The sequence below is a fragment of the Ranitomeya variabilis genome, chromosome 1, assembly GCF_051348905.1.
Source record: "Ranitomeya variabilis isolate aRanVar5 chromosome 1, aRanVar5.hap1, whole genome shotgun sequence".
NCBI lineage: Eukaryota > Metazoa > Chordata > Amphibia > Anura > Dendrobatidae > Ranitomeya > Ranitomeya variabilis.
The window spans coordinates 502,172,001-502,198,963 of record NC_135232.1 but is presented as its reverse complement, the minus strand read 5'-3'; the positions used below and the strand labels follow the sequence as shown (position 1 = coordinate 502,198,963).

At 44.5% G+C, this 26,963-nt stretch overlaps 1 protein-coding gene across 2 annotated transcripts in view; it reads right to left on the bottom strand.

Annotated features, from left to right (window-relative positions):
• Positions 1 to 26,963, bottom strand: part of SUGP1 (SURP and G-patch domain containing 1) — a 230,459-nt gene that overhangs the window by 5,776 nt on the left and 197,720 nt on the right. For both annotated transcript variants that reach the window (XM_077252428.1, XM_077252420.1), the window contains exons 7-11: positions 4,299 to 4,416; positions 3,700 to 4,025; positions 3,506 to 3,612; positions 1,417 to 1,594; positions 1,178 to 1,284 (exon numbers count right to left, since the gene is read on the bottom strand). In XM_077252428.1, coding sequence (XP_077108543.1) covers positions 1,178 to 1,284; positions 1,417 to 1,594; positions 3,506 to 3,612; positions 3,700 to 4,025; positions 4,299 to 4,416 — 836 coding nt within the window. The remainder of the gene's footprint in view (positions 1 to 1,177; positions 1,285 to 1,416; positions 1,595 to 3,505; positions 3,613 to 3,699; positions 4,026 to 4,298; positions 4,417 to 26,963) is intronic.

Sequence of the window (26,963 nt, the reverse complement as noted above, 5' to 3'; positions counted from 1 at the left end):
ATTTTATTTTTCATCTTCATTGCAAGATTTTGTCTTACAAAGTTTAATGTTAAATTTCATCTTCTACCAAGGGGCTTTGATAGATTTTTCTCTGGATGCATTCTTTTACCTCTATATGATGTTGCCCAATTATAAGAGGGGGGGGGGGGGGAACACAAACTCCCCCAGAGAAACTGGCATTTTCAGTGCGATGTGGTAAGCCTCAAATGTCTAACCTTATCATCACACTGAGATGTCACAGCTACTTACTATCAATACAAGCATCGGGAGAGGAGAGCTGTGCTGTGTGTCATTACATACAACGCTTTGGATCTATGCCAGGCATTGGGTAATAATGCCCCGATAGCTGGCATAGATCCATGGAGGTGTATGCGACAAGCTGCCCGCACACTGAATCTCTCCCCTTTAATATCATTCATAATGTAATGACAACAGTGCAGGGAGAGGAGAGCGGGGTGTGAGCAGTGTTGCATACACCGTTCGGTATCTCAGCCAGGTACCGTGGCATTATTACCTGATGCCTGGGATAGATGCAGAGTTTGGCAATTAATGACAATATAGCAGAGCTCTCCCCCTCTCCTGGTGCTTGTAATGACAGTGTCAGCAGTGAGCTCTCAGTGTGATAAGTTTAGACATGAGAGTCTTCCACTTTACACTGAAAAATTACGTTTCGACTTTCTCTGGGGGAGTTTTTTTTGTCTTTTCCCCTGTATGACACTGCCATATAATTGGGTAACTCCATATAGGGATAAAAGAGCATCTAAAATTTACAAGTCGATATCTCTGCAACAAATATGAGAAATAAAAAAAGAACTACGGTACATTTTATTCAGCTCTTCGGCCACTTGATCATGATGTAGCCAGTTTAGCATGTAAAAAGTGGTGAACGATCCCTTCAAACAGCAGGGACTGGCATTCTGTTTAATGCCAACCCTCAGAGGGATGCCAACAGTATATTACAGCAGTCACCTGCTCCATATCTGAGGCCATAACTGTATGTTGTTGTGCTAGACTTTAGTCCTCACCCAAACGAACAATTTGGGTGCAAATATGGCTAAAAATACCACCACATTTTATGACTTTTCAATGATCTATTAAAGTTTTGCATGTTTGATAAATCAAACTGTTTGAGCAGCAAGTTGTAGCACTGTCCTACAAAGTTGTTTCACACTGTTACCTTAAGAGCCTTGAATGTCTCCATAAATTTCTCTAGCTCATCTGGAGGCAAGAAATCCCCAATAAAATGCTTACCACGACCCATTTCGGTCAGCTGTTCTGCCCATTCTGTGAGAAAAGAAAATGTGATCACATACTGTAGATGTGCTTTCAATCCATCTGCGTTGCCACATAGCATTTTGTATCGCTGTGTGTGCGGTTACATGTACAGATATTACAAGAGGACACCATTTACTTTACCCCTTGTCTTGCCCATTTCCATTCTTCTCAACTGGTGTTCCCAGGTGCCTAGTTCATTATCAACTTCTTCATCACTGTCATAGTCATGCTGATGTTGTTTCATAGCATTCTCCCACAAGAGCTGCACATCCTGCATGGCCTGCTTGTGTTTCATTATCAAGTCATACATTTGCTGCATCTGAACAGAAAATGGCGAGATATGTAAGCATGCAATCATTAAAGGGGTAGTAAAAAGGCAAATACATTTTACTACTAACTCAATACGGTGGCTCAGTGGATAGCATTGTAGCCTTGCAGCGCTGAAGTCCTGGGTTCAAACCCCACCAAGGACAACATCTGCAAGGAGTTTGTATGTTCTCCCTGTGTTTGTGTGGGTTTCCTCCAGGTACTCCGGATTCCTCCCACATTCCAAAGACATACTGATAGGAATTCTAGATTGTGAGCCCCAATGGGGACAGCGATGATAATGTGTGCAAACTGTAAAGCGCTACAGAGTATGTTAGCGCTATATAAAAAGATTATTATTTAGTCCCATAAATTAAGCTGTTTTCTAACATACTTGCTTTATAAATTCTCTACCATTCCAGAACTACACTGTCTAACCTATTGTAGTTTTTTTTCGATTTATAATCTGACAATTCATTTGAGTATCACCAGTGCATCATCACAGGGGTAGAGGCCGTGGTCACTGTCACAGCCTCTGCCCCCTCCCTGAAACAAAGTGTCATCAGTGATGTTCATTTCAGGGGCTGGACTGTCCCTGCGGTATCTTCCCTGTGCATAGTGTCCGCTCTTATGAATAGGAATTAGCAGGCAGCAGCGCTTATACTCAGCAGAGACAAGTGGCGTCATCCGAGCGGCAGTACTAGTTTTGTTTAGTTTTTTTACTGAAAAAGAAAAGGCATCCATTAATGGGTTTGTCCAAGTTTGGGATTGCAGACTGCTGATTTGTGACAGCGAGTGGTCTGCACGCTGTTACAATTTCCTGGTAGTAATATTGCGAGTGTGCGGTTATGTGACCGCATGCATGCGAATTGCATACTTGTGGTCATGTGCTGACTAGAGATGTTCAGCTTCTCTCAATAGCAGGGCTGTGGAGTCCGAGTTGTGGAGTTGAAGTCAGTGTCCATTTTGGTGGAGTCCATAAAAAAAATGTACCGACCCCAACTCTGTAAATGTTTTCAGAATAATTTGGGAAAGTGATGAAATGTCCTATAAATGTCTGTTCTGTTCCTGATCTAAGGATCTCTGCTTTTAGTGGAGATGACTCAGTACTGCACTTTACGTACATGCTCAGTAGTGACCAGTGCTGTGGGGTCGGGAGTCAGGGAAATTGAGGAGTCGGGAGTCAGAGGTTTGGCTTACCAACTCCACCACCAACTCCATAGCCCTGCAAGAGAAGTGAAGTGAGAGAAGCCAGCTGAGTCTGGAGTGACTGCCCTTTAATAAAAGAATGAGAAAAAGACTTGCTGCAGCTCATTATTATCTGTATAAAGAGAATTAGGAATACAGGAGGAGAGTATGGTATCAGTATTAGACTACATGAAGGATCTCGTAGCACTAACATGAAGAAAAAACAAAACACTGAAACGTAATGGAACATATTACTTGAGCATTATAGTTTACCCACATCCAAAGATATGTAAACTGACATTTCCAATGTACTACCTGTACATCCTGTAGAGTGTAAGCCCGCAAGGGCAGGGTCCTCTTCCCACTGTACCAGTCTGTCATTGTTAGTTTGTTTACTGTAAGTGTTATCTGTACCTTGTATGTAACCCCTTCCCATGTACAGCACCATAGAATCAATGGTGCTATATAAATAAATAAATAAATAATAATAATACTACTTACTACACAATACAATTGCACGATACATTTAGCTGGTCTAAAATTGACCTTCACCCTTTTATGCCTTTGACACAATGGTAGACAGCAAATTTCTGTGGCTGCCTGGATCTGGTTGCATTACAAAAGAATCGCACCAGGGAAGGATAGCTTTCCTATTTTACAGTTAAAGGGAAAACCATCATTTGTCAGCAGATTCGCTTCTTCACCGTTCACTATACAGAAGAGTAAAGTTTCCTACCTCTTGCTGTTCTTTTATCTGTTTCTTTTGGGCATCAGATAATTCCGTGACCCCAACCAATCCCACTGGCTTTCTATTCTCATATCCTAAGCCTTTCAAATCCTGGACTAAAAATAAAACAAGGGGAATTGGAAATTAGGCTCTGAATCCAGTACCTGGGTAGCAATCATATACGCTTTCTAAAGCCATCTCACCTGTTAGAAGACTGGTGGTATCGGGGGGCTCATTAATCACAGCAACAGGAGGCAACTCAGTTTTGTCTTCCTCAGGCCCCCACCGACTCTTTCTCTTCTTTTTTGCAGATGCTTGCTCTGTGGACTGTGGCTGTGTTGGTGGACTAGTAGTAGATGAGGAAGCGGGGGGGTGAGTAGTAGACATCATCGGTGAAGAAGCTGGGGCTAACTTACGCTTAAGATCTGATAAGGTATGATTGTCCGTTGAAGATTGCTTGGCTCGCCTGAATTCCTCCACCTTCATTTTATAATACTGGTAACCTTTGCCATTTGTGTCATATAAAAATCTTCAAGGGACAGAAAAAAAATTGTGTATTAAGTCTGAGACCAGACAATATCCTATTCATCAACTCTGTAGTTGGCATTTTGCTCCATAACAAAGGGGAGAATGACTGCTGAGTTTCCATAGGAGTGTGAATCTACATTAGTCAATATGTACATGTTGTCTAAACAGTATGTGTGTGTGTATATATATATATATATATATATATATATATATATATATATATATATATATATATATATATATATATATATATATATATTTGTTCATATGTTACCTGAAGGCAGGGTTTTCTCTGTTATTTTGTAAAGCAATGGCTTCAACCTCAGGACCACCATCTGCCACAAAGCTAGCTAACTTCTCTGCAAACATCTTCGTTTCTTCATCCTCAGGAACTAAAAGGTAAGAGAAGAACGTTAAATGCTTTTATCTTGAATATTTGCGACAGAACCTCTTTAAATGGTTGCTCTGATAAATGATTTCTATCACTCTGTATTCTTAACTCAGGTGATTGGCAAATGAAGGCCCCCCTTACAAGGGTTGTCAGCTGATAGACAGGTTTGGCCGATTTTAGTCCAATGTGTATGGGGCTTATATTGTGCCATACAATGGCTGAGCCCACCAATATCGGCCGACAGTCCAATATGTGTGGGGGGCCTCCAAACTCTTGCTCAACAGATGATGTTGGGGGAGTTAAGGATTTGGAATCTGGTTTCTGACTGGCCATCCATTTTGTTCTCAAACCAACGCCATAGATGAATGACAGTGGCTCTCTCACTGTTTACTAAGGGGTAATTGGGAAAGATAGCAGTTAGCCGAACCATCAATCAGGTGACATTTATTTTGTATGGAGAGTAGGGAAAAAAAAAAAAAAGGTATCCAGCAAAGCGGCAGGTAAGTATAATAAAATCCCCAATTTATTCAAGATATTAAAACAGTGGCGGTTCCTCCAGTGGTGCTGGACACTCACGTCCAGATAATTCCGGTACCGGAGAAAACGGTACCAGAGTTATCCGTGTCCGTGTGCTCACGTAGGCCATCCGTGTGGGATCCATGTGATGTCCGTGAGTAGGTTTTTAGGGTCCGTGTATTGCAACAATTTTTTAAATTTTAACCCTATGACAGGAAAAACGCACACGGACAGCATCCGTGTGCGGTACGTGTTCACACGGACTCATTGACTTTAATGAGTCCATGTGATCCGTGCGCTCCCACGAACACCGACATGTCTCCGTGTTTTGCAAACGGACACACGGTCCGTGAAAACACGCTGACATGTGCAGAGACACATTGATTTTAATGTGTCTACGTGAGTCATTGTCTCCGGTACGTGAGAAAACTGACACCACACGTACCGGAGCCACGGACGTGTGAAACCGGCCTCAGTCATGATAACACAATGTCTATACATAGAATTAAATATCAGTCACATGCTGGTTGCAGATCAATTGAATTTACTCAACCAGTTTTAACACCTGAGGACATATGCAATTAGAACAAAAAAAGCATGTAGAAGGAAAACGGGACAATAACAAGGACCCTTACATATATTGTAAAATCTTGTCTTGTCTCACATCAAGACCTGATAGGGTTCTAGTATTTAGCATAAGAATCCAAAAGGACTCTCCATTTAGCATTTTTCTTTTGAAATTGCTTCCCGTAACTGTTTGTGGACCTTTACTATTCCTTTAAATGTGAACGTGGACAAATTGCTTTTGTGCAACTGTGAAAAATGACGTGGTACAATGGACATATTGAAAGCAGTCGTCCTAACCGCATCAGACATACAAGTGCTTCTCACAAAATTAGAATATCATCAAAAAGTTAATTTATTTGTTATTCAATACAAAAAGTGAAACTCGTATATGATATAGCGTAATTACAAATGTTGAGAGCCATAAGATCAAATACTTAATTAACCTCAAGACATAAGACATAAGAGATTGAGAGAAGCAACGCATAACGTGTATTGTTTAACCTTACATAAGTTTCCTCAGATCAAAGTGAGACCCTAAAGATGGCTGCCATTTCCTGTATCAGTACACCATGTGCTGATATCCAAGATGATCAATGAGACCCTAAAGATGGCTGCCATTTCCTGTATCAGCAGACCATGTGCTAGTATCCAAGATGACGCCCACCCTGATGACCTCATGGACCAACCCACCCTGATGACCTCATGGATACGCCCATGGACTTGCTCATTGCCCAACCCACTAACCAATGAAATACATCCAATCACTCCCATTTTAGAGCTAACGGAGCCCCCTTACAGGAAATATATAAGCTTGTGTTTTAAACCAAATAAAGCCCTTCTTGGAGCTGAGCCACAGATTGATCAAGGAGAGTATACATCTGACTGTGTCTGTCTGGTGTATTTCTTTAGTGCGCACATGATCAATATCCATTAGGCAAGGAGTAGGCAACTAGAGAATTGAACATTTTATTAATTGTTCAACCCAACATATTTGGCCGCCCAACCTGGGGCCAGCAGAGGAGAGCCCTGAACCCTGAGGACCGGCGAGTGGAACAGCAGGACGCACGGAATACCCCGAACCTGGAGACTGATCACCTCCTTAACAGAACACGGTAAGTCTGCTGATTATTTATAATCTGTAGCCTTTACCTGTGTCCTTCGGGGTATCCTGTGCAGATTGCCTGACCGTGTCCGGTTTTCTTGGTATCTGTAAGGGTATGTGTCCACTTTCAGGATTGCATCAGGATTTGGTCAGGATTTTGCATCAGTATTTGTAAGCCAAAGCCAGGAGTGGAACAATTAGAGGAAAAGTATAATAGAAACATGTCACCACCTCTGCATTTATCACCCACTCCTGGTTTTGGCTTACAAATACTGATGAAAAATCCTGACTAAATCCTGATGCAATCCTGAACGTGGACACATACCCTAAGACGGCAGAAGGGTCTCTCCGCTGCTGGTCATTTAATTGCAAGAACCGTCACATATTTTAGTTGCCTACTGCCTGTTACATGTTGTGAAGAGGGGAGATGACTGGTAGTTAAAAGAAGCAAGTGTTAAAACAGGAAAAGCAAGTTTTTTTTTTTTAGAGAAGGAGAAGCAAGTGTTAAAACAGGAAAAGCAAGTTTTTTTTGGAAAGAAAAGCAAGTGTAAGAAAAAAAAATAAATAGATTTTTGTCTGTGGTACAGTACATGGTTGTCGCCTGTGATACGATTTTCAGTTCTGTATAAGACAGACTAGGACCTTGAGTGATTGACTCGGCCTAGGGGGGGCCCGGTAAAACTTGGAGTGAGATTACTCAGTTCGGCGCCTAATAAATTGTGTAGCGGCTCATTAAAACTTTGAGTGAGATGACTCCGTTCGAGCCAAATAAATAAATTTATAGTTTTTGCCTCGTGACATCGACTGAGTTGACTCTGCACGGGGACCGGTAAGTTAGGGAGCAATTTGATTAAGTAGGGAATAATTGTTTTGTAAAGTACGGAACACAGAAGTCAGACAGGGACCACGTGACAAGAAGGAATAGGAACTGAGTACTGCAGACTCAGTTCCCTTTAGAATCTCAGGTTTGAGTCATCTCCCCCGTCTTATTGTTTGTTTGGTGTTTGTTATCTTGATAGAGATATATATATATATATATATACTGTATATCTATAGAAAGATGGAGAAATTAATGCAGTTCTGCCGTATTGGCACTAAGCCAAATTCAGATGGCAAGTTAGACCTGTGTACATTAGTGGCGACTTGTGAAGGGAAGAGTCATGTTAAACAATGTAAAAAACTTATGAAGTTGTGTGGAATGCCAGAAGGGGGAAGGTTACAGCCCCTGGAGTGGAAGATTGTCTTGAAAGAAAGAAAAGGTATCCTAGAAGATAATGGATTGTTGTCTACTGCTAGGGCGTGGGAAAGAGTCTCTGAAAGTGTGTATAAAGAAAATTGGGTAGAGGAGGAAAGGAATAAAAAGGGTAGCGTTTTGACTTATGTGTATTACAAAAATATATCCTGTGAGCGGCCACCACCGTATAATGGTGGCCCAGAGCCATGTGCTAAATGTAATAGCAGCCATTTTGTGGATGGGCCATGTGCTAAATGTAATAGCAGCCATTTTGTTGATGGCAAATGTGCTAATTGTAACGGCAGCCATTTTGTGGATGGCAAATGTAATTCTGGCAGCAGCCATTTTGTGGATGGCAAATGTAATTCTAACGGCAGCCATTTTGTGGATGGCAAAAGTGTTAATGCTGGTAGCAGCCATTTTGTGGATGGCAAATGTAATTCTAACGGCAGCCATTTTATGGATGGGCCATGTGTTAATGCTGGCAGCAGCCATTTTGTGGATGGCAAATGTAATTCCAACGGCAGCCATTTGTTGGATGGCAAATGTAATTCTGGCGGCAGCCATTTTGTGGATGGCAAATGTGTTAGTGCTGGCAGCAGCCATTTTGTGGATGGCAAATGTGCTGCTCCTGGTGGTGAACATCTCAGACTAAGGCTACACACATCACTAAATCCTTGTTACCCAGTAAAGACCACTAACGACCAATGCTATATTCCTTCAGGAAGTGAACAGGCTTTAGCCATGTTTCCCGTCTCAGTGGTTTCCAATGGGGCACCGACCCTTTCCCCTATCACTCCTGTCATGAATCCAGCAATCCTCCCACCTGGATCGTCCCCGGCACCGACCCTTTCTACTGTCACTTCCACTGCCAATTTAGCTGCACACCCACATGAGATGCTCCAAGCAACGGCCTCTCCTCCCAATGCTTCCACTACAACAGCACTCTCACACAGTCTACCTAACCCTATACCCGGTACCTCACAGGCTGTCTCGCAGCCAAGCGCACACCTGTATGGGACGGTGGCTACTGTATCAAGGGGGGGGCTCTATCTGGGAGGGGGATACCAATAGCACAGGAAGCACAAAGGGGAGGGAATGTTGGCAACCTATTTTTGAAAAAGAACTTCCTGAGGGACCCTTGTTAGTGGTAGAAAAGGGTGACATAACAGTGGAGACAGACGCTATTGTTAATGCTGCCAATTCTCGGTTAGAGCACAATGGAGGTGTAGCTAGAGCTATAGTGGAAGCAGGAGGGGCGACTATTCAAGCTGACAGTCAAATCATTGTTGAATCACGTGGTCAGATAGCTGTTGGGGACATAGCGGTGACTAAAGCTGGCAATCTCCCGTGTAGGGTGATCATACATGCTGTGACCCCTACTTATGACCCTATTCATCCAGACGTTAGTGCTCAACAACTTCGTGCAGCAATAACTCGCATTTTAGAGTATGCGAATATTAGTGAGCAGATTGAGACCTTGACAATTCCCGCCATTGGTGTTGGCATTTTCGGTTTCCCTGTTCATGCATGTACAAGGGAAATCGTTGGAATTATAATAAACAAGTGTAGCCCCCCCAAGCATTTGCTGCCTCTCTGAAATCAGGTTAATTAGTAATGAGGACAGGACTGTTAAAGCTTTTAAGACTGCCTGCGTCATCTGGACCCCACACCATGATACTGGAGCTGCCCAAATAGAGCCCCTCATTCCATGACTGTTACCTCCTCCGGCTCCTCATACACAAGGGACTACATCTGTACTCCCGGTGCCATCTCTACTCCCGCCTCAGGTGCCACCACCAACAGTGCCAATGCTCATGTCTGAGGAGCCCACCCTCTACGTCAAGTATACACCCCAGCAAGCTGCTACTCTGTTAAACGAAGTTCTAGATCCAGAAAAACAGCCGATGCCTTTCTACAGAAGCATGCTTCAAATCCAAAGGAATTACTCAGCCACGTGGCAAGATCTCATTTCCCTGGCAAATTTTAAATCGGGAGATGCATATTGGCCTGTTATGGAAATCGCATTCAATGATGCCTCACTTGCCAGTGACACTACATGGGACTCTGGTGTTGAGTTCTGCCAAGAAACTAAGACATGGGCCTCGGATGAGCTGGCTGACCTATCACTTATTGTCGCCAATGGATTCCAGATGCCTCCAAGCTGATGCAGCCATTGTACGATGACCTCAAGACGTCAGGGTTTCCACTATGTACCAAATCCGTGGAAGCTTCCTACGCTCTTAAACAGGCCATACAGTCTGCACCAGCTCTTGGAATCCCAAATTCTGATATCATCTTAAGACATCCGGTTCTTTTAATGGCTCCACACTACATAAAAGCTATTCTAGGCCAGACTCAACCTAAACACCTGTCGCTACAGTGTCATATGAGACTCCAATGTTCCCTCTTGGTCCGGATAATGTCACTCTTGTCCAATGCACCATCCTCAACCCGTCCACGCTGCTTCCTCTTTCCAGGGGGGATGTGGATGATGATACTGATGCTCTCGGAGAAGATGCCTCTACACACTCAGAGGATCATGACTGTCTCGAATAAATGCAGGAAGTAACAGCCTCCAAAAAAAAAAAAGTGTCTGAAGACCCACTGCCACATGCTGACCTGACGTCACTTCACTGATGGTTCCAGATTTGCAGATGAAACAGGAAGATTCCATACGGGATATGCCGTGGTTACACATGACCAGGTCATCTCAGCTGGATCGCTACCACCGCACATGTCTGCACAAGAAGCGGAACTTAAAGCTTTGAAGTTGGCTTGTCAGGAAGCGACGGAGAAGATGGTCAACATCTACACGTATTCAAGATACGCTTTCGGAGTGGCTCATGACTTCGGCAGAATCTGGGCAGCCAGAGGATACGTAACGTCCAGTGGAACATGCTGCTACCATGCAAGAACTTGTGGCCGCTCTAGATCTACCTTTGGAGGTTGCAGTGATCAAGATCAAAGCTCACGGGAGATTGGATTCTCCAGAAGCAAAGAGGAACTTCTTTGCTGACAAAACAGCAAAAACCTATGCTGTGGATCCATTTGGGAAAAAGAAAGCAGCGGTGTACGTGTCAGAAGACACTGAAGAAGGGACTAAAGGCTCTCTTATGAGGATTACACAGGTCAACAAAAAAAAATTTTTTTTCTGGTGTCCAAAATATTTTAATGAATTTGGGGTATTTTTGGGGTGCTGATTCTGAATATGCTATCAGTTTTGCCAGATTGGCTCAAGTTTTTGACATTTTTGGTATCTTATTTATAGCACTTGTTGGTAAATGCGACGCATCATCTCATTAATTTCTTTGGATTAGTACTTGAACTGAGCAGTTCTCAATATAGTTTTGTGTTAATTAGTGTTCTAAAAGTTTGTTCATAGCTTGATTTTTGCACTAACTTTATGTTGTTGTCTGTTTTCCAGTGAAAAGCATGAACTCATCAAGAAGAAGTTGTCTTAACGATCCAGACTCATTCTGTTACATTTGTGGTGAATACACACTGCCAAAACATAGAAGAAACATAACAGACTTCGTAAAAAAAGTGTATTTTGCCTATTTTGGGGTTATGCTTGGGGACCAAGACAAGTTTTGGGCACCACACAGTGTGCAAAGCATGTATCGAATTATTACGAAAATGGAGCAAAGGACAAAGAAAAAGCTTCAAATTTGGTGTTCCAATGGTGTGGAGAGAGCCAAAAAATCATCATGATGACTGTTATTTCTGTGCAGTGCAAGTGCAAGGATTCAATAAGCATAAGAAACGAAAATGGGAGTAACATGGAATCTGCAAGAAGGCCTGTCCCTCATTGTGAAGATGTGCCTGTACCTGTGTTTACCATAAATAACAGTCATCATGATGATTTTTTGGCTCTCTCCACACCATTGGAACACCAAATTTGAAGCTTTTTCTTTGTCCTTTGCTCCATTTTCGTAATAATTCAATACATGCTTTGCACACTATGTGTGGTGCCCAAAACTTGTCTTGGTCCCCAAGCATAACCCCAAAATAGGCAAAATACACTTTTTTTACGAAGTCTGTTATGTTTCTTCTATGTTTTGGCAGTGTGTATTCACCACAAATGTAACAGAATGAGTCTGGATCGTTAAGACAACTTCTTCTTGATGAGTTCATGCTTTTCACTGGAAAACAGACAACAACATAAAGTTAGTGCAAAAATCAAGCTATGAACAAACTTTTAGAACACTAATTAACACAAAACTATATTGAGAACTGCTCAGTTCAAGTACTAATCCAAAGAAATTAATGAGATGATGCGTCGCATTTACCAACAAGTGCTATAAATAAGATACCAAAAATCTCAAAAACTTGAGCCAATCTGGCAAAACTGATGACATATTCAGAATCAGCACCCCAAAAATACCCTAAATTCGATGAAATATCTTTGGCACCAAAAATGCTGTTGACCAGTGTTATCCATCTACATCAAGACAAGACATCAGATGATGAAAAGAAGTCATGGCAAGAAGGAGGAGCTAAAAAAAGGATGAAGATGGAGTCTGGAGGGTGAACAAAAAGCTCTGTCTACCCGGTAATCTGTACCCCTCGGTGACAGAATGGGCACACGGTATCACCCACAGAGGCAAGAATCGGATGAATGACCTGATTTGGAAGACTTATATGGCACCTGGGATCTCTACTGTCAACCAAAAATATTTTAAGTCCTGCCTTGAGTGTGCAGCATGCAATCCAGCACCGCCTCAGAAAGTTACTCAGAAACATTTGGCTAAACCACTCTATCCCTTTCAGAGGATTCAGATTGATCACATTCAAATGCCAAAAGTAGGGAAGTACAAAAATGTACTGGTAGTGACTGACATGTTCTCAGGATGGCCCGAAGCCTATCCAGTAACCAACATGACTGCCAGAGTGACTGTTAAGAGACTGATGACTGAAGTAGTATGCAGACATGGGGTCCCAGAGGTAATTGAGAGTGACCAAGTACCCACATTCATTGCAGCACTGACTAAGGAACTATGGACATTGGTGGGAGCGGATTTGGGTTTACATACGCCATATCACCCACAGAGCAGTGGGAAAGTAGAAACACTGAATGACACCTTCAAAAATAAATTACTGAAAGCCAGTTAGGAGGTCAGACTTGGACAGACATTTTGCCCGTTGCCTTATACTCAGTCAAAAACACTCCAAGGGGTTCCACTAAACTCACACCATTCGAGATTCTATTTGGGGGCCTCCAAGGTTGGTTCAATATTTTCCACAACAGCTAGCCTTAGGAAGTGATACTCTTGTAAACTGTCATTGTCCTTACTAAAGAACTGTCAGTAACACATGTACAAGTTTTATCATCCATTCCAGGTCCAGATTCCAGTGAAGGTACCCATACTTTCCAACCTGGTGACTACATGCTGGTAAAGAAGTTCATCAGAAAGACATCCCTGGAGTCGAGATTAGAGGGTCCCTACCAAGTGCTCCTGATTACTCCTACTTTGGTCAGGATTGCTGAACGTCTCCTGGATCCATCTCTCACATTATAAACTTGTTAGACAGTTAGGGACAAAGTAGGATCTGACCTGCTTGTCAAAGTCCAGCTACAAAGGGAGGTTTTCCACAAGGGAAAACTTGTCTCAAACTGGTGAAAACTCCAATTCCCCCCTCCCGGGCGAGACAGTCAGATCTAGGATGTGTACATCAGGGTTAGTCACATGTGTATTTTATGTAACCATGGAGATGGGAGATTGGAGAGTAATAGATCCAGCAGGTAGGAAAGTCCCGAGGACACTGGTAACGCGCTCCGATATACCTCCTCGGTATACCCATAATTAGTCACACATTCTCTGGTGTCTATAGCATCCGAATTGTCATGAAGCCTCTGATGTCACAGTGACACTTAACACTGGTGGGTTGGGGAACCACGGTGGGATCAAGATTAAAAAAAAGGTGGTTAATAAAGTATTTAGGGGGGACTGTTGAGGAGAGCCATAAGATCAAATACTTAATTAACCTCAAGACATAAGACATGAGATTGAGAGAAGCAACCCATAACGTGTATTGTTTAACCTTACATAAGTTTCCTCAGATCAAAGTGAGACCCTAAAGATGGCTGCCATTTCCTGTATCAGTACACCATGTGCTGATATCCAAGATGATCAATAAGACCCTAAAGATGGCTGCCATTTCCTGTATCAGCAGACCATGTGCTAGTATCCAAGATGACGCCCACCCTGATGACCTCATGGATCCACCCACAGTGACGCCCACCCTGATGACCTCATGGACTAACCCACCCTGATGACCTCATGGATACGCCCATGGACTTGCTCATTGCCCAACCCACTAACCAATGACATACATCCGATCACTCCCATTTTAGAGCTAACCGAGCCCCCTTACAGGAAATATATAAGCTTGTGTTTTAAACCAAATAAAGCCCTTCTTGGAGCTGAGCCACAGATTGATCAAGGAGAGTATACATCTGACTGTGTCTGTCTGGTGTTTTTCTTTAGGGCGCACATGATCAATATCCATTAGGCCAGGAGTAGGCAACTAGAGAATTGAACATTTCATTAATTGTTCAACCCAACACAAAGAGTAATCTATTTCAATTGTTTATATCTGTTAATGTTGATGATTATGGCTTACAGCCAATGAAAACCCCAAAGTAGTTATCTCAGTAAATTGGAAGACTTTATAACACCAGCTTGAAAAATGATGTTAAAACCCAAAATGTTCGCCTACTGAAATGTATGTTCAGTAAATGCACTCAGTACTTGGTCGGGGCTCCTTTTGCACCAATGAGGTGTGGCATGGAGGCGATCAGCCTGTGGCACTGCTGAGGTGTTATGGAAGCCCAGGTTGCTTTGATAGCAGCAGCCGCCTTCAGCTTGTCTGCATTGTTGGGTCTATAAAACCCCCTCTATAAAACTGTCCCACTAGTTAACCACTTCAGTGAATACCCTTAAAAAAAAACCAAAGCATTGTTTATTGCCTTGTTTTTTTTATCAGATTACCACCAAACAAAAAGTGCAATAAAACGAGACTGTAAATAAAAATGGTACCGTTGAAAACGTCATCTTGTCCCGCAAAAAACACGCTGCCATACAGCTCTATCAGCAGAAAAATAAAAGTTATCACTCTCAGAATAAAGTGATGGAAAAATATTTTTTCTATAAAATAGTTTTTATAGTGAAAAAGCGCCAAGACATAAAAAAAAATATATAAATGGGGTATCACTGTAATCATACTGACCCGAAGAATAAAGCCGTCTTACCAATTTTAATACAAGTTGAATGGTATACAAAAAGGAGATTTTTGTGTACTCACCGTAAAATCCTTTTCTCCTAGCCAATTATTGGGGGACACAGGACCATGGGTGTTATGCTGTTGCCACTAGGAGGACACTAAGTAAACACAGAAAGAATAGCTCCTCCCCTGCAGTATACACCCTCCTGCTGGCTCTCAGTGAACCAGTTCGGTAACAACGCAGTAGGAGCTTAGTATTTAACAAGGATGAACTATGTCAAAAACCAAGTTAACTCAACAAAAACCAAAGCCAATAGGCTAACAGGGTGGGTGCTGTGTCCCCCAATGATTGGCTCGGAGAAAAGGATTTTACGGTGAGTACACAAAAATATCCTTTTCTCCTACGCCTCATTGGGGGACACAGAACCATGGGACGTCCTAAAGCAGTCCCTGGGTGGGAAACAATTATCTGCAATTGCTACTTGCACCCACAAGTTACAGATGCGGCACAGCCCTTTGCAAAATTCATCTGCCGACAGTCGCATCTGCCGAAGCCTTAGAGTGAATATGGTAATGTTTTGTAAAGGTATGCAGGCTGGACCAAGTCGCAGCCTTACAAACTTGTGCTGCCGAAGCTTGGTGCCGGATGGCCCAAAACGCACCCACTGACCGAGTGGAGTGAGCCTTAATCCCTGCAGGGACAGGAAGACCTCTGACTCGGTAGGACTCCTGAATAGCCGAACGGATCCATTTGGCATTGGAAGCGGGAAACCCTTTCCTCGGTCCTTCCGGGACCACGAATAGGGCATCTGACTTGCGGAAAGACGCTGTCCGCGAGATGTACTTCCTAAGAGCTCTCACTAAACCCAGTGTGTGAAGGGCCTTCTCGATGCGATGGACTGGTGCCGGACAGAGTGAGGGTAAGACAATCTCCTCATTGAGATGAAAAGAGGATACAACTTTTGGTAGAAAAGACAGGGATGTCCTCAAAACCACCTTATCCTGATGAAAATTCAGGAACGGAACTTGAGAGGACAGAGCCACCAGCTCGGAGACTCGTCTGATAGAGGTGACCGCAACAAGAAAAGCAACTTTCTATGAAAGGAGAGACAGGGAAACCTCCTCTAGAGGTTCGAAAGGATCCTGTTGCAAAACTCCGAGGACCAGATTAAGATCCCATGGTTCCAACAGCATCCTATAGGGGGGCGCCCGATGGGATACTCCCTGAATAAACGTCTTGACCTGTAATCTGTTGGCAATCCTGTGTTGGAAGAGAACAGACAGGGCTGAGATCTGCCCCTTGAGAGAACTAAGGGCGAGACCCAAGTCCAAACCCGTTTGTAAGAACTTGAGAATGGAAGGGATGGAAAAATGTAGAGGAGAATGTCCTCGGTCGCTACACCATGAAAAGAAAGTCTTCCAAGTGCGATGATAGATACGCATAGACGTAGGCTTTCTAGCGTTGATCATGGTAGCTATGACTTCTGGAGAGAAACCTGCTTGGGTTAGGACCCAGGACTCAATGGCCATGCCGTTAAACACAGGGCCTCTGAGTTCTGGTGGTAAAAGGGGCCTTGAGATAGTAGATCTGCGTGATTCAGTAATCCCCAAGGAACGTCGGCAACTAGTTGAACTAGTTCCGCGTACCACGCCCGGCGCGGCCAATCTGGCGCAATCAGGATTACTGGTACCCTCTCCGCTCTGATTTTCTTGATGACTCTAGGTAGGAGAGGAAGCGGGGGAAATATGTACGGAAGCCGAAAATGATGCCACGGGAGTACAAGAGCGTCTGCCCCGATGGCTGCCGGATCGTGGGACCGAGCCATGAAGTCGGGAACCTTGGAATTCAGCCATGAGGCCATCAGATCCACGTCCGGGGTTCCCCAACGACAGCAGATCTGGTGGAAGATCTCCGGATGGAGAGACCACTCCCCGGAGTCGAGGCATTGTCGACTGAGGAAGTCTGCCTCCCAATTGTCCACTCCCGGGATGTGAACCGCAGAGATCATTGAGCGGTTTTCCTCGGCCCATCGGAGGATGTGGCCTACCTCTGTCATGGCCGCCCTGCTGCGGGTTCCCCCTTGGCGGTTGATGTATGCCACTGCAGTGCCGTTGTCGGACTGAATCCTGATTGAGCGACCTGCTAGCAAGGGATGGAACTGGAGAAGTGCCAGCCTGATCGTCCGGATTTCCAAGATGTTGATTGGAAGGCGTGATTCCTGGGGGGACCAGCGGCCCTGAGCAGTGTGATGAAGGAACACCGCTCCCCAGCCTAGAAGACTGGCGTCTGTCGTCACAACCAGCCAATGTACTGGAAGAAAAGACTTCCCTTGATTCAGGGAGGATTTCAATGTCCACCACCTGAGAGACTGTCTGACTCGCTGGGGAAGGAGGAACCGACGGTTTAGGGAGAACGGGTTCCTGTCCCAAACAGCCAGAAGGGCATGCTGTAGAGGACGTAGGTGTAGTTGGGCAAATGGAACCGCCTCCATAGATGCTACCATCCTGCCGAGGACTCTCAAACTGAAGCGCAGAGAGTGAGAGCGAGGCTGAGAGAGCTTCTGAGCTTCTCGCTGTAAGACAGATCTTTTCCGGGGGAAGAAGAACCAACCCCCGGGACGAGTCGAGTATCATTCCTAGAAAAGAAATTCGCTGAGCCGGTACTGGGGAAGATTTTTTTGAAGTTTATCTTCCAACCCAGGTGAGAAAGGGTCTCTCTTGTGATGGCCACGGCTTCCTTGCAGGAGCGGAAAGAGGGGCCTTTGATGAGGATATCATCTAAATACGGGAGTGCCACCACTCCTCGGGTGTGGAGTATGGCCTCGGCAGCCGCCATGACCTTGGTGAATACCCTGGGAGCGGTGGCGAGGCCGAAGGGCAGAGCAACGAATTGGAAGTGATCATCATGAACTGCGAAGCGAAGTAACCTTTGGTGAGAAGGTAAAATAGGAATGTGGAGGTATGCGTCCTGGATGTCTATAGACGCCAGGAACTCGCCTTTTTCCATGGAGGCGATGACAGAACGAAGCGATTCCATCCGGAACAGTCGTACCCTGACGAACCTGTTCAGCAGTTTTAGGTCCAGTATGGGCCGTACTGTACCGTCCTTCTTTGGAACAATGAAGAGGTTTTAATAAAAACCTTGAAACCTTTCGCTTTGAGGGATCGGAATAATAACTCCGTCTTTTCTCAGAGAGCTTATAGCTTTGAAGAACTCTGATGCTTTTGCCCTGAGAGGAGAAGACAGGAAAAAAAGGTTTGGAGGATGAGATAAGAGATCTATCTTGTATCCGGAGGACACTAGATCGCGGACCCAGAGCCACGCGGCACTGAAGGAAAGCAGGCGGCCGCCTACTTTGAGGGTGTCCCCTGGATACCGCAGGGAGTCATTGAGTGGAAGGTCTGCCCATTCTGGCACCTCTGGATCCCGGCTGCCTTGGCCTGCCTCTCCATGAAGGGGAAGGCTTAAAAGAGGCCTGTGAATCTCTGTCTCCACGTTGTGCCCGGCCTGAACCGGGAGATGTGGAAGTAGAGGACCAGTTTGAGTTGTAACGGGGAAAAAAAAAAATAAAAAAAAAAATAAAATAAAAAAAAAAAAAAAAATCGGGAACGAGCCTGTGGTTGCAGGTTCCGAAAGGGCAGAGAGGGTCTCTGTTGTGGAAGAAATTTACTCTTCCCTCCGGTGGCGTCAGAAATTAACTGGTCGAACTTTTCGCCAAAAAGGCGACCGCTCTGATATGGGAGAAAAGTCAATGACTTTTTGGAAGTAGAATCCGCACGCCAGTCCCTGAGCCATAAGGACCTCCAGATGGTGATGGCATTTGCTGCTGCTTGAGAAGCACAGTCAGCGGCATCCAGGGACGCGGTCACTACAAAATCTCCAGCTCTGGCTATCTGAGTAGCGAGGTCTGCTATCTCGGGGGGAAGATTGGTATCCAGTACTGCTGAAGACAAGATCTCAGCCCAGTGGGTCATAGCCTTAGCCACCCACGTAGCGGCAAAAGATGGAAAGAGTGCGGCCGCTGAGGCTTCAAAGGCTGAACGCGCCATATTGTCTGACGATCGGTTGGATTTTTGATAGAAGCACCCTCCAAGGAGGATAAAACAGATTTGGTAGCCAGGCGCGATACCGGAGGATCTACTGGGGGAGATTGTAACCAATCTTTTCTTAGATCCTGGGCAAAGGGATATTTGGACTTCATGGGCTTCTGCCCTGTGAATCGTTTATCTGGACGGATCCTGTGAGATTCAACAATTTGCTTAAACTCGGTATGAGTGGCGAACACTCTGTGAGATCGTTTGGTCCTCTTAAAGGACACGGCATGATCTGTTTTAGATAAGGGTTCCTCCTCAAGTCTCAAAGCCTTATTCACTGACTCAATTAGAGAGTCGAGAGTCTCCTGATCGTGATGAAATTCCTGATCTAGGGACGTATCAGAATCGTCCTCTGAAACAGGTTCTCTACTAGCCCCAATGAAAGGGGAGCGAGAAATGGAGCGCTCAGAACCCCAAACCTTTGATGGTCTGGGGATATGGCATGAGTCCTTTTTCTGGAAGAGAGAGAACTCCTTGGCAAGATACAACCCCTGGAGTACGAGGGGTTCTGACCATCGGAAGCGTCGTCCGTATTAGTGCCCTGGTTAGAGGAAGGGTCTCGGAACGAGTCTAACGCTTTTGCCAGGGATGCCATAGACCGGGTAAGGGAGGTAGCCCACTCAGGGGGACTAGGCTCACTGGGTTCAGTATCAGCAACAGGTGGTTCCTGAGCCGTCACCAGTTCACACGCTGTGCATAATGCAGTATTGTGACCCTGGGGTAATGATACCTTACAAGAGGTACATGCAGCGAAAAATACAGTGTGGGTTTTCCCAGACTTTTTGTGAGGCTTTGGTTGAGACATAGTAAAGCCTGGAGGAAAGTGCTTACTAGCAGGGGAAGGGTTAAGCTATGTGTCTGCAGCTTACCCAGGTCCTGTGTCTTGAGTCCTCAGGGCAGGTCCACAGTGTAGGCAGAGAAAAACGCTAGTCCTGAGGGCTGTGATAGGAAATGCTGGAGCAGTGCTGCAGCATCAGGGCTGTGGGTGTCCCAAGATGGTCACCGAGACCAGGAAGTGGGAGCTCATCACAGGAAACGAGATAAAGTGGGTGGGGTTAACTGCGTGGGCGTGGCCAAAACTCCAGCCTGTATTGAGGGAATTTTTTTTTTTCTCTGCAGTTGCGGCCTGCATCGCCGCAACCGCTATTATTCGCTGCACTCCGCAACCGCTATTATTAGCTGCACTCCTTCGTGGGGTTGCCGCACTAAGGACCACCCACGGACACAGGCTTAAGGTGCAGACCTCCCATACCCCGGGAACCAGGACCCCCCAGCGCCTCGGCCCCCACAGTGTACTCACGGTAGATGCGGTGGGCCGGTGCTCAATCCACAGTCGCCATAGTCAGAGAGGGGGTGGAGAGCTTCTGCCGCCATGCGTCATCCGCTCTATCAGTGGTGATGCAGAGGGGGGCTGCACGGATGCCATATACATCATGTCCGGCTATGCACCTGGCTCCAGGAGAGGTAGATGGAGGGCTACTCCATGTGGTCGCCTGCTATGGAGGGGGGAGATCGGAACACGAAGGAACCTTCGCCCGTAAGGTGAGCTCAGGGCTGGCATCCAACGTTGCAGGAAAGGATACGGGAGGAACGCTCCACGTACTTGCCTGTTGATGGTTCGGGGGAGATCGGAGCCTAGAAAGGATCTGTCGCCCCCATTCGCTCCATTAAAGGAAAAAATAGAACAAAAAATCAAAAATGTAAATAAAAACGGTGGGGTCTGAAACAGACCCAAGTGCCTCCTACAGACACTAAGCAAGAACTGGTTCACTGAGAGCCAGCAGAAGGGTGTATACTGCAGGGGAGGAGCTATTCTTTCTGTGTTTACTCAGTGTCCTCCTAGTGGCAGCAGCATAACACCCATGGTCCTGTGTCCCCCAATGAGGCGTAGGAGAAAAAGCAATTCCTGAACTGCTGGTTTTTGTTCATTCTGTCTCCCAAAAATCGGAATAGAACGCGATAAAAAAAAATGTCACGTGCCTGAAAATGGTACCAATAAAAACATCAGCACATCCTGCAAAAAAAAAACAAGCTATAACATGACTGTCAGCTGAAATATGGAAAAAATATAGCTCTTAAAAATATGGTGATGCAAAACCATACACTGTGTGCAGAATTATTAGGCAAGTTGTATTTTGATCACGATACTTTTTATACATGTTGTCCTACTCCAAGCTGTTCAGGCTTGAGAGCCAATTACCAAGTAAATCAGGTGATGTGCATCTCCGTAATGAGAAGGAGTGGTGTCTAATGACATCAAAACCCTATATAAGGTGTGTGTAATTATTAGGCAACTTCCTTTCCTTTGGCAAAATGGGTCAGAAGAGAGATTTGATTGGCTCTGAAAAGTCCAAAATTGTGAGATGTCTTGCAGAGGGATGCAGCATTCTTGAAATTGCCAAACTTTTGAAGCGTGATCACCGAACAATAAAGCATTTCATGGCAAATAGCCAACAGGGTTGCAAGAAGCGTGTTGGGCAAAAAAGGTGCAAAATAACTGCCCATGAATTGAGGAAAATCAAGCGTGAAGCTGCCAAGATGCCCTTTGCCACCAGTTTTGCCATATTTCCGAGCTGCAACGTTACTGGAGTAACAAAAAGCACAAGGTGACATGGCTAAGGTAAGGAAGGCTGAAAAACGACCACCTTTGAACAAGAAACATAAGATAAAACATCAAGACTGGGCCAAGAAATCTCTTAAGACTAACTTTTCAAAGGTTTTATGGACTGCTGAAATGAGAGTGACTAGATGGGCCAGAGGCTGTATCAGTAAAGGGCAGAGAGCTCCACTCCCGACACCAGCAAGGTGGAGGTGGGGTACTGGTATGGGCTGGTATCATCAAAGATGAACTTGTGGGACCTTTCCGGGTTGAGGATGGAGTGAAGCTCAACTCCCAGACCTACTGCCAGTTTCTGGAAGACAACTTCTTCAAGCAGTGGTATAGGAAGAAGTCGGTATCGTTCAAGAAAAACATGATTTTCATGCAGGACAATGCTCCATCACACGCCTCCAACTACTCCACAGCGTGGCTGGACGGTAAAGGTCTCAAAGAAGAAAAAATAATGACATGGCCCCCTTGTTCACCTGATCTGAACCCCATAGAGAACCTGTGGTCCCTCATAAAATGTGAGATCTACAGGGAGGGAAAACAGTACACCTCTCGGAACAGTGTCTGGGAGGCTGTGGTGGCTGCTGCACGCAATGTTGATCGTAAACAGATCAAGCAACTGACAGAATCTATGGATGGAAGGCTGCTGAGTGTCATAAAGAAAGGTGGCTCTATTGGTCACTAATTTTTTGGGGGTTTGTTTTTGCATGTCAGAAATGTTTATTTCTAAATTTTGTGCAGTCATATTGGTTTACCTGGTGAAAATAAACAAGTGAGATGGGAATATATTTGGTTTTTATTAAGTTGCCTAATAATTCTGCACAGTAATAGTTACCTGCACAAACAGATATCCTCCTAAGATAGCCAAATCTAAAAAAAAAAAAAACACTCCCAACTTCCAAAAATATTAAGCTTTGATATTTATGAGTCTTTTGGGTTGATTGAGAACATAGTTGGTTTTTATTAAGTTGTCTAATAATTCTGCACAGTAACAGTTACAAATCACATACTGCACGAAGAATGGCGTAAAAAATAAATAAAACCAATTCTTCACCTGCTGTTGATTTTTTCATTCTGCCTCCCAAAGACCTCAGGAAGGCTTAGTGCACATTTATCCTGCGCTCTACTCTGAGAGCTTACACGGGGGTTTCTGTGTAAATCTCTGATATACGTGATTCGGACAAAACCCCTGGCGGAAGATTCCCTATTATGAGGCAGATGGAGGCACTGTGGACACCATAGGACCTGTGATCTGGCAGTGTCCGTCTTTTTAGGATTGCATAAAAGTGCCGTCAGCCACAGTTTTATGCTCTGAAAAGAAGGACACAGCTGAACAGAGGCCAGATGGAGTCCAGAGTAACTCTACTGCCTCTTTATAGTGAATGGATCCATCGGAGGTTTCATCTGTCACGTCACTCTGAGATTTAAATGGAAACCCCGATGTAAGTGCTCAGCGTAGAGTGCCAGATAAATGTGATCATAAATGTTATCAATAAAAGCTTCAACTCAATCCACAAAAAAAAGCAAGTCCCCACTCAGGTTCATCATCAGTTAACAGAAATATAGTGAGTTTCCACTTACTGGTAGCACAAAGGCTTTGGAACAGCAAAATGGCTCCTCGCCCCCAAAAAGAAATTCAGTAAATTCTCAGCTCCAAAATCCCCCTCCCTTCTGAGCCCCAGTGTGTGCTTCAAACACATTTAGCGCCCACATGTTTGGCATTTCTGTAGTGATGAGAGCCCACCTAACTTACAGGTGTGTGTCTCCAAGAACATGAGCTGGGCATAATGTACAGGTCGCCACAGCACACGGGTCGCTACAGCACACGGGTCGCTACAGCACACGGGTCGCTACAGCAGACATGGGAAATGTTATTTATCAACTATTCTGTGCGACGACCGATTTAACCCCTTCATGACGGACCCCTTTTTTGTTTTTGCATTTCTGTTTTTTGCTCCTTATTCCCAGAGCCATAACTTTTTTTATTTTTCTGTCAAAATGGCCATGTGGGGCTTGTTTTTTGCAGGACAAGTAGTACTTTTAAACACCATTGGTTTTACCATATCGTGTACTCAAAAACAGGAAAGCAATTCCGCAACTGTTTTTGGGATTTTTTTTACCATGTTCTCCAAATGCTAAAACTGACCTGCGACTCTGATTCTCCAGGTCATTATGCGTACATAGACACCAAACATGCCTAGGTTACTTTTTTTTTTTTTTTTTTACAAAAAATTTACTTTGGAACCAAACTTATTTTCACAAGGGTATCAGGAGAAACTGGACCACAAAATTTGTTGTGCAATTTCTCCTGAGTAAGCCAATACCACATATGTGGGGGAAAGCCACTGTTAAAGGAACATGGCAAAGCTCAGAAGGGACAGAGCACCATTTGACTTTTTGAATGCAAAATTGGCTGAAATCAAAGGCGGACGCCATGTCTCGTTTGATGACTCCTGATGTACCTAAACAGTTGAACTCCACAATTCTAAATCCAACCCTAAGGCTATGTTCACACGATGCGGATTTTGCAGCGGATCCGCAGCGTTTCCCCAGCTGCGAGTCCGCAGCAGCGGATCCGCAGCGTTTCCGCAGCTGCGAGTCCGCAGCAGTTTCCCATACGTTTACAGTACAATGTAAACCTATGGGAAACAAAATCCCCAGTACACATGCTGCGGAAAAAAACGCGTGGAAACGCAGCAGTTTACATTCCACAGCATGTCAATTCTTTGTGCGGAATCCGCAGCAGTTTTACACCTGCTCCATAATAGAAAACCGCAGGTGTAAAACTGCAGTGGAATACGCAAAAAACCGTGTTAAATAGACGGTAATTCCGCAAGTAAAACGTAGTGCCTTTTACCTGCGGTTTTCAAAAATCCGCTGCGGAAAAACCCGCAGACTTCAAGAATACGTGTGCACATACCCTAACACAGCCCTACTCCTGACCCTAATCTCAACCCCAACACCACAACCATAACCCCAACAGTCACCCCAACACAACCCTAACCTTAGCCCCAACCCTAGCCCAACCCTAACCCTAGCCCCAATCCTAGAGGAAAAAAAAAAATATGTATTTTATTATTTTTACCTAACTAAGGGGATGATAAAGGGTGGTTTGATTTACTATTTTTTTTTTATTTTGATCACTGTGATAGGATCTATCCCCTATTGTTGCCGGATGCCAAGTCTCGGGCAGGCGCACTACCCGCCATTTTCTTCCTGGAAGAAGATACCGAGGGCTGTGGGACAGGGCCGGAGAGTCGGAGGATGCCGGAGGTACTGGGGTGGCCCAGGGGACCCCATTTCTCTCTCCTCTGGTATGGTAGATTATATCAGAGGAGAGAGAAACAAATGGGAAATCTGACTTATTTTTGGCGGTCGCCGTTATTCGGTGAATAGCGATTGTAACACTGGGGATGGTGAAAACCTGCCACCGTTAAAAGGCGTATCAGCGGTCATTAAAGGGTTAACTAGTTTTGTGCAATGCAAAGTTGTGCAAAAAAAAAATGCAACTTTTGGAGTCTTCGCACCAGTCAACTCAGTCAAAGTGGGCAGGGCGGCGTGTGGCCATCAAATTCATGAAAAGTTACTCTATTACTTGAGCCAAAAGTATTATTCCAGCCACTTTTGGTGTGGTGCAAGGAGACACAAGACCAATGAGAAGATACGCTGAATTAAGTGGCAAACGCCTCTCGACGAATGCGGTACATCATAGTACAAAAGAAAATGTCCAGCTTCACCGAATCTGTAAAAAAAGTTTTCTTTAGTCACAAACTTAAACATGGAGGATACAAACTTCAGCACAAACTATATGGGTAAGAATCTCAACACGTTTCTGGAGACTAAGCTCCCTTAATCATGACATCATAGTACACCATGCCACTTCTTTAAGTGTGTACGATGCCAGTCTTACTGAATTGGCCCCTTTAAGGGTATGTGCACACATTGCAGATTTGTCTGCAGAATTTTCTACACAGAATCTACACCTCTTGGCAGAAAACGCAGGTAAAAATCCACACGTTTTTATGCGTTTTTTATGTGGATTTGATGCGTTTTTGTAACCTAAATAAAGATCTATTATTTAAAAAAAAAAAAGAATTGTGATGTAATTTCTTTGTCCAGCCTCTTATTTTACATACTCCATGGAAGAATAATGTTTACACAGACAGACAGAAAAAATGGTACATAAATAAAGACACACACAAAATCTGCACGCAATATCTTTAATTTAAGAAAAAAAAAATGGTGAGGGCTCCCGTGCAATTTTCTGCGCCAGAGAGGGAAAGCCGAATCCCGGGGGCCAATATTTCTAGCCTGGGAAGGGGTTAATACCCATGGAGTTTCTCAGGCTATGAATCTCAGTCCGCAGTTGTATATTTAGCCTTTACTGGCTATTAAAATAGGGGGACCCCCCAAAAAAAAATGACGTGGGGTCCCCCCTATAATTTATAGCCAGAAAGGCTACGCAGACAGCTGCAGGCTGATATTCATAGCCTAGAAAGGGGCCATGGATATTGTCCCCCCTGGCTAAAAATACCAGCACCCAGCCGCCCCAGAATTGGCGCATCTGTACAATAAAGTATTTTAATGAAATAAACTACACCTTTTTTCATAGTTTTTATTCCACGCCTAATCTAATCGAAGCCATTGATCACCTGCAAAAAATGTAAAAAAAAACCCACAAATACTCCCTGTTTCGACGTAGTCCCTCTTTAATAACGAGTGTCCCACGACGATCTCCCCTATAAAGCCGTCACATCAGCAGACGTGACCGCTCTATAGGGCCTCCGATGACACACTTACCGGAGATAACCCTCCCGCATTGTATCATCGTAGTTCACTTTACAGCACTACAGTCGTGAGAAAATGGTCATGCTGTAGCGCCGCAAGTGACAGGTGAACTCAGGTAACCTGTCGGCGGCGGAGTGATACAGTGCGGAGGATTATCTCAGTCATTGTATCACCGGAGCCCCTGGAGAACGTTCGCATCTGCTGATGAGACAGCTCTCCACAGGAGATTGTCTTGGGACAATCGTTATTAATTGGATTACGTTGGACACAGGGAGTATATTGTTTGTTTATTATTTTAATCCTATTTGCAGATGACCGATGGCTTCGGGGATTAGGTGTATATGGTAAGTATGTACTGTATGTGCTTTTTTTTTGTTTTTTAACATTCAACACATTAGCCAGATGATGGGA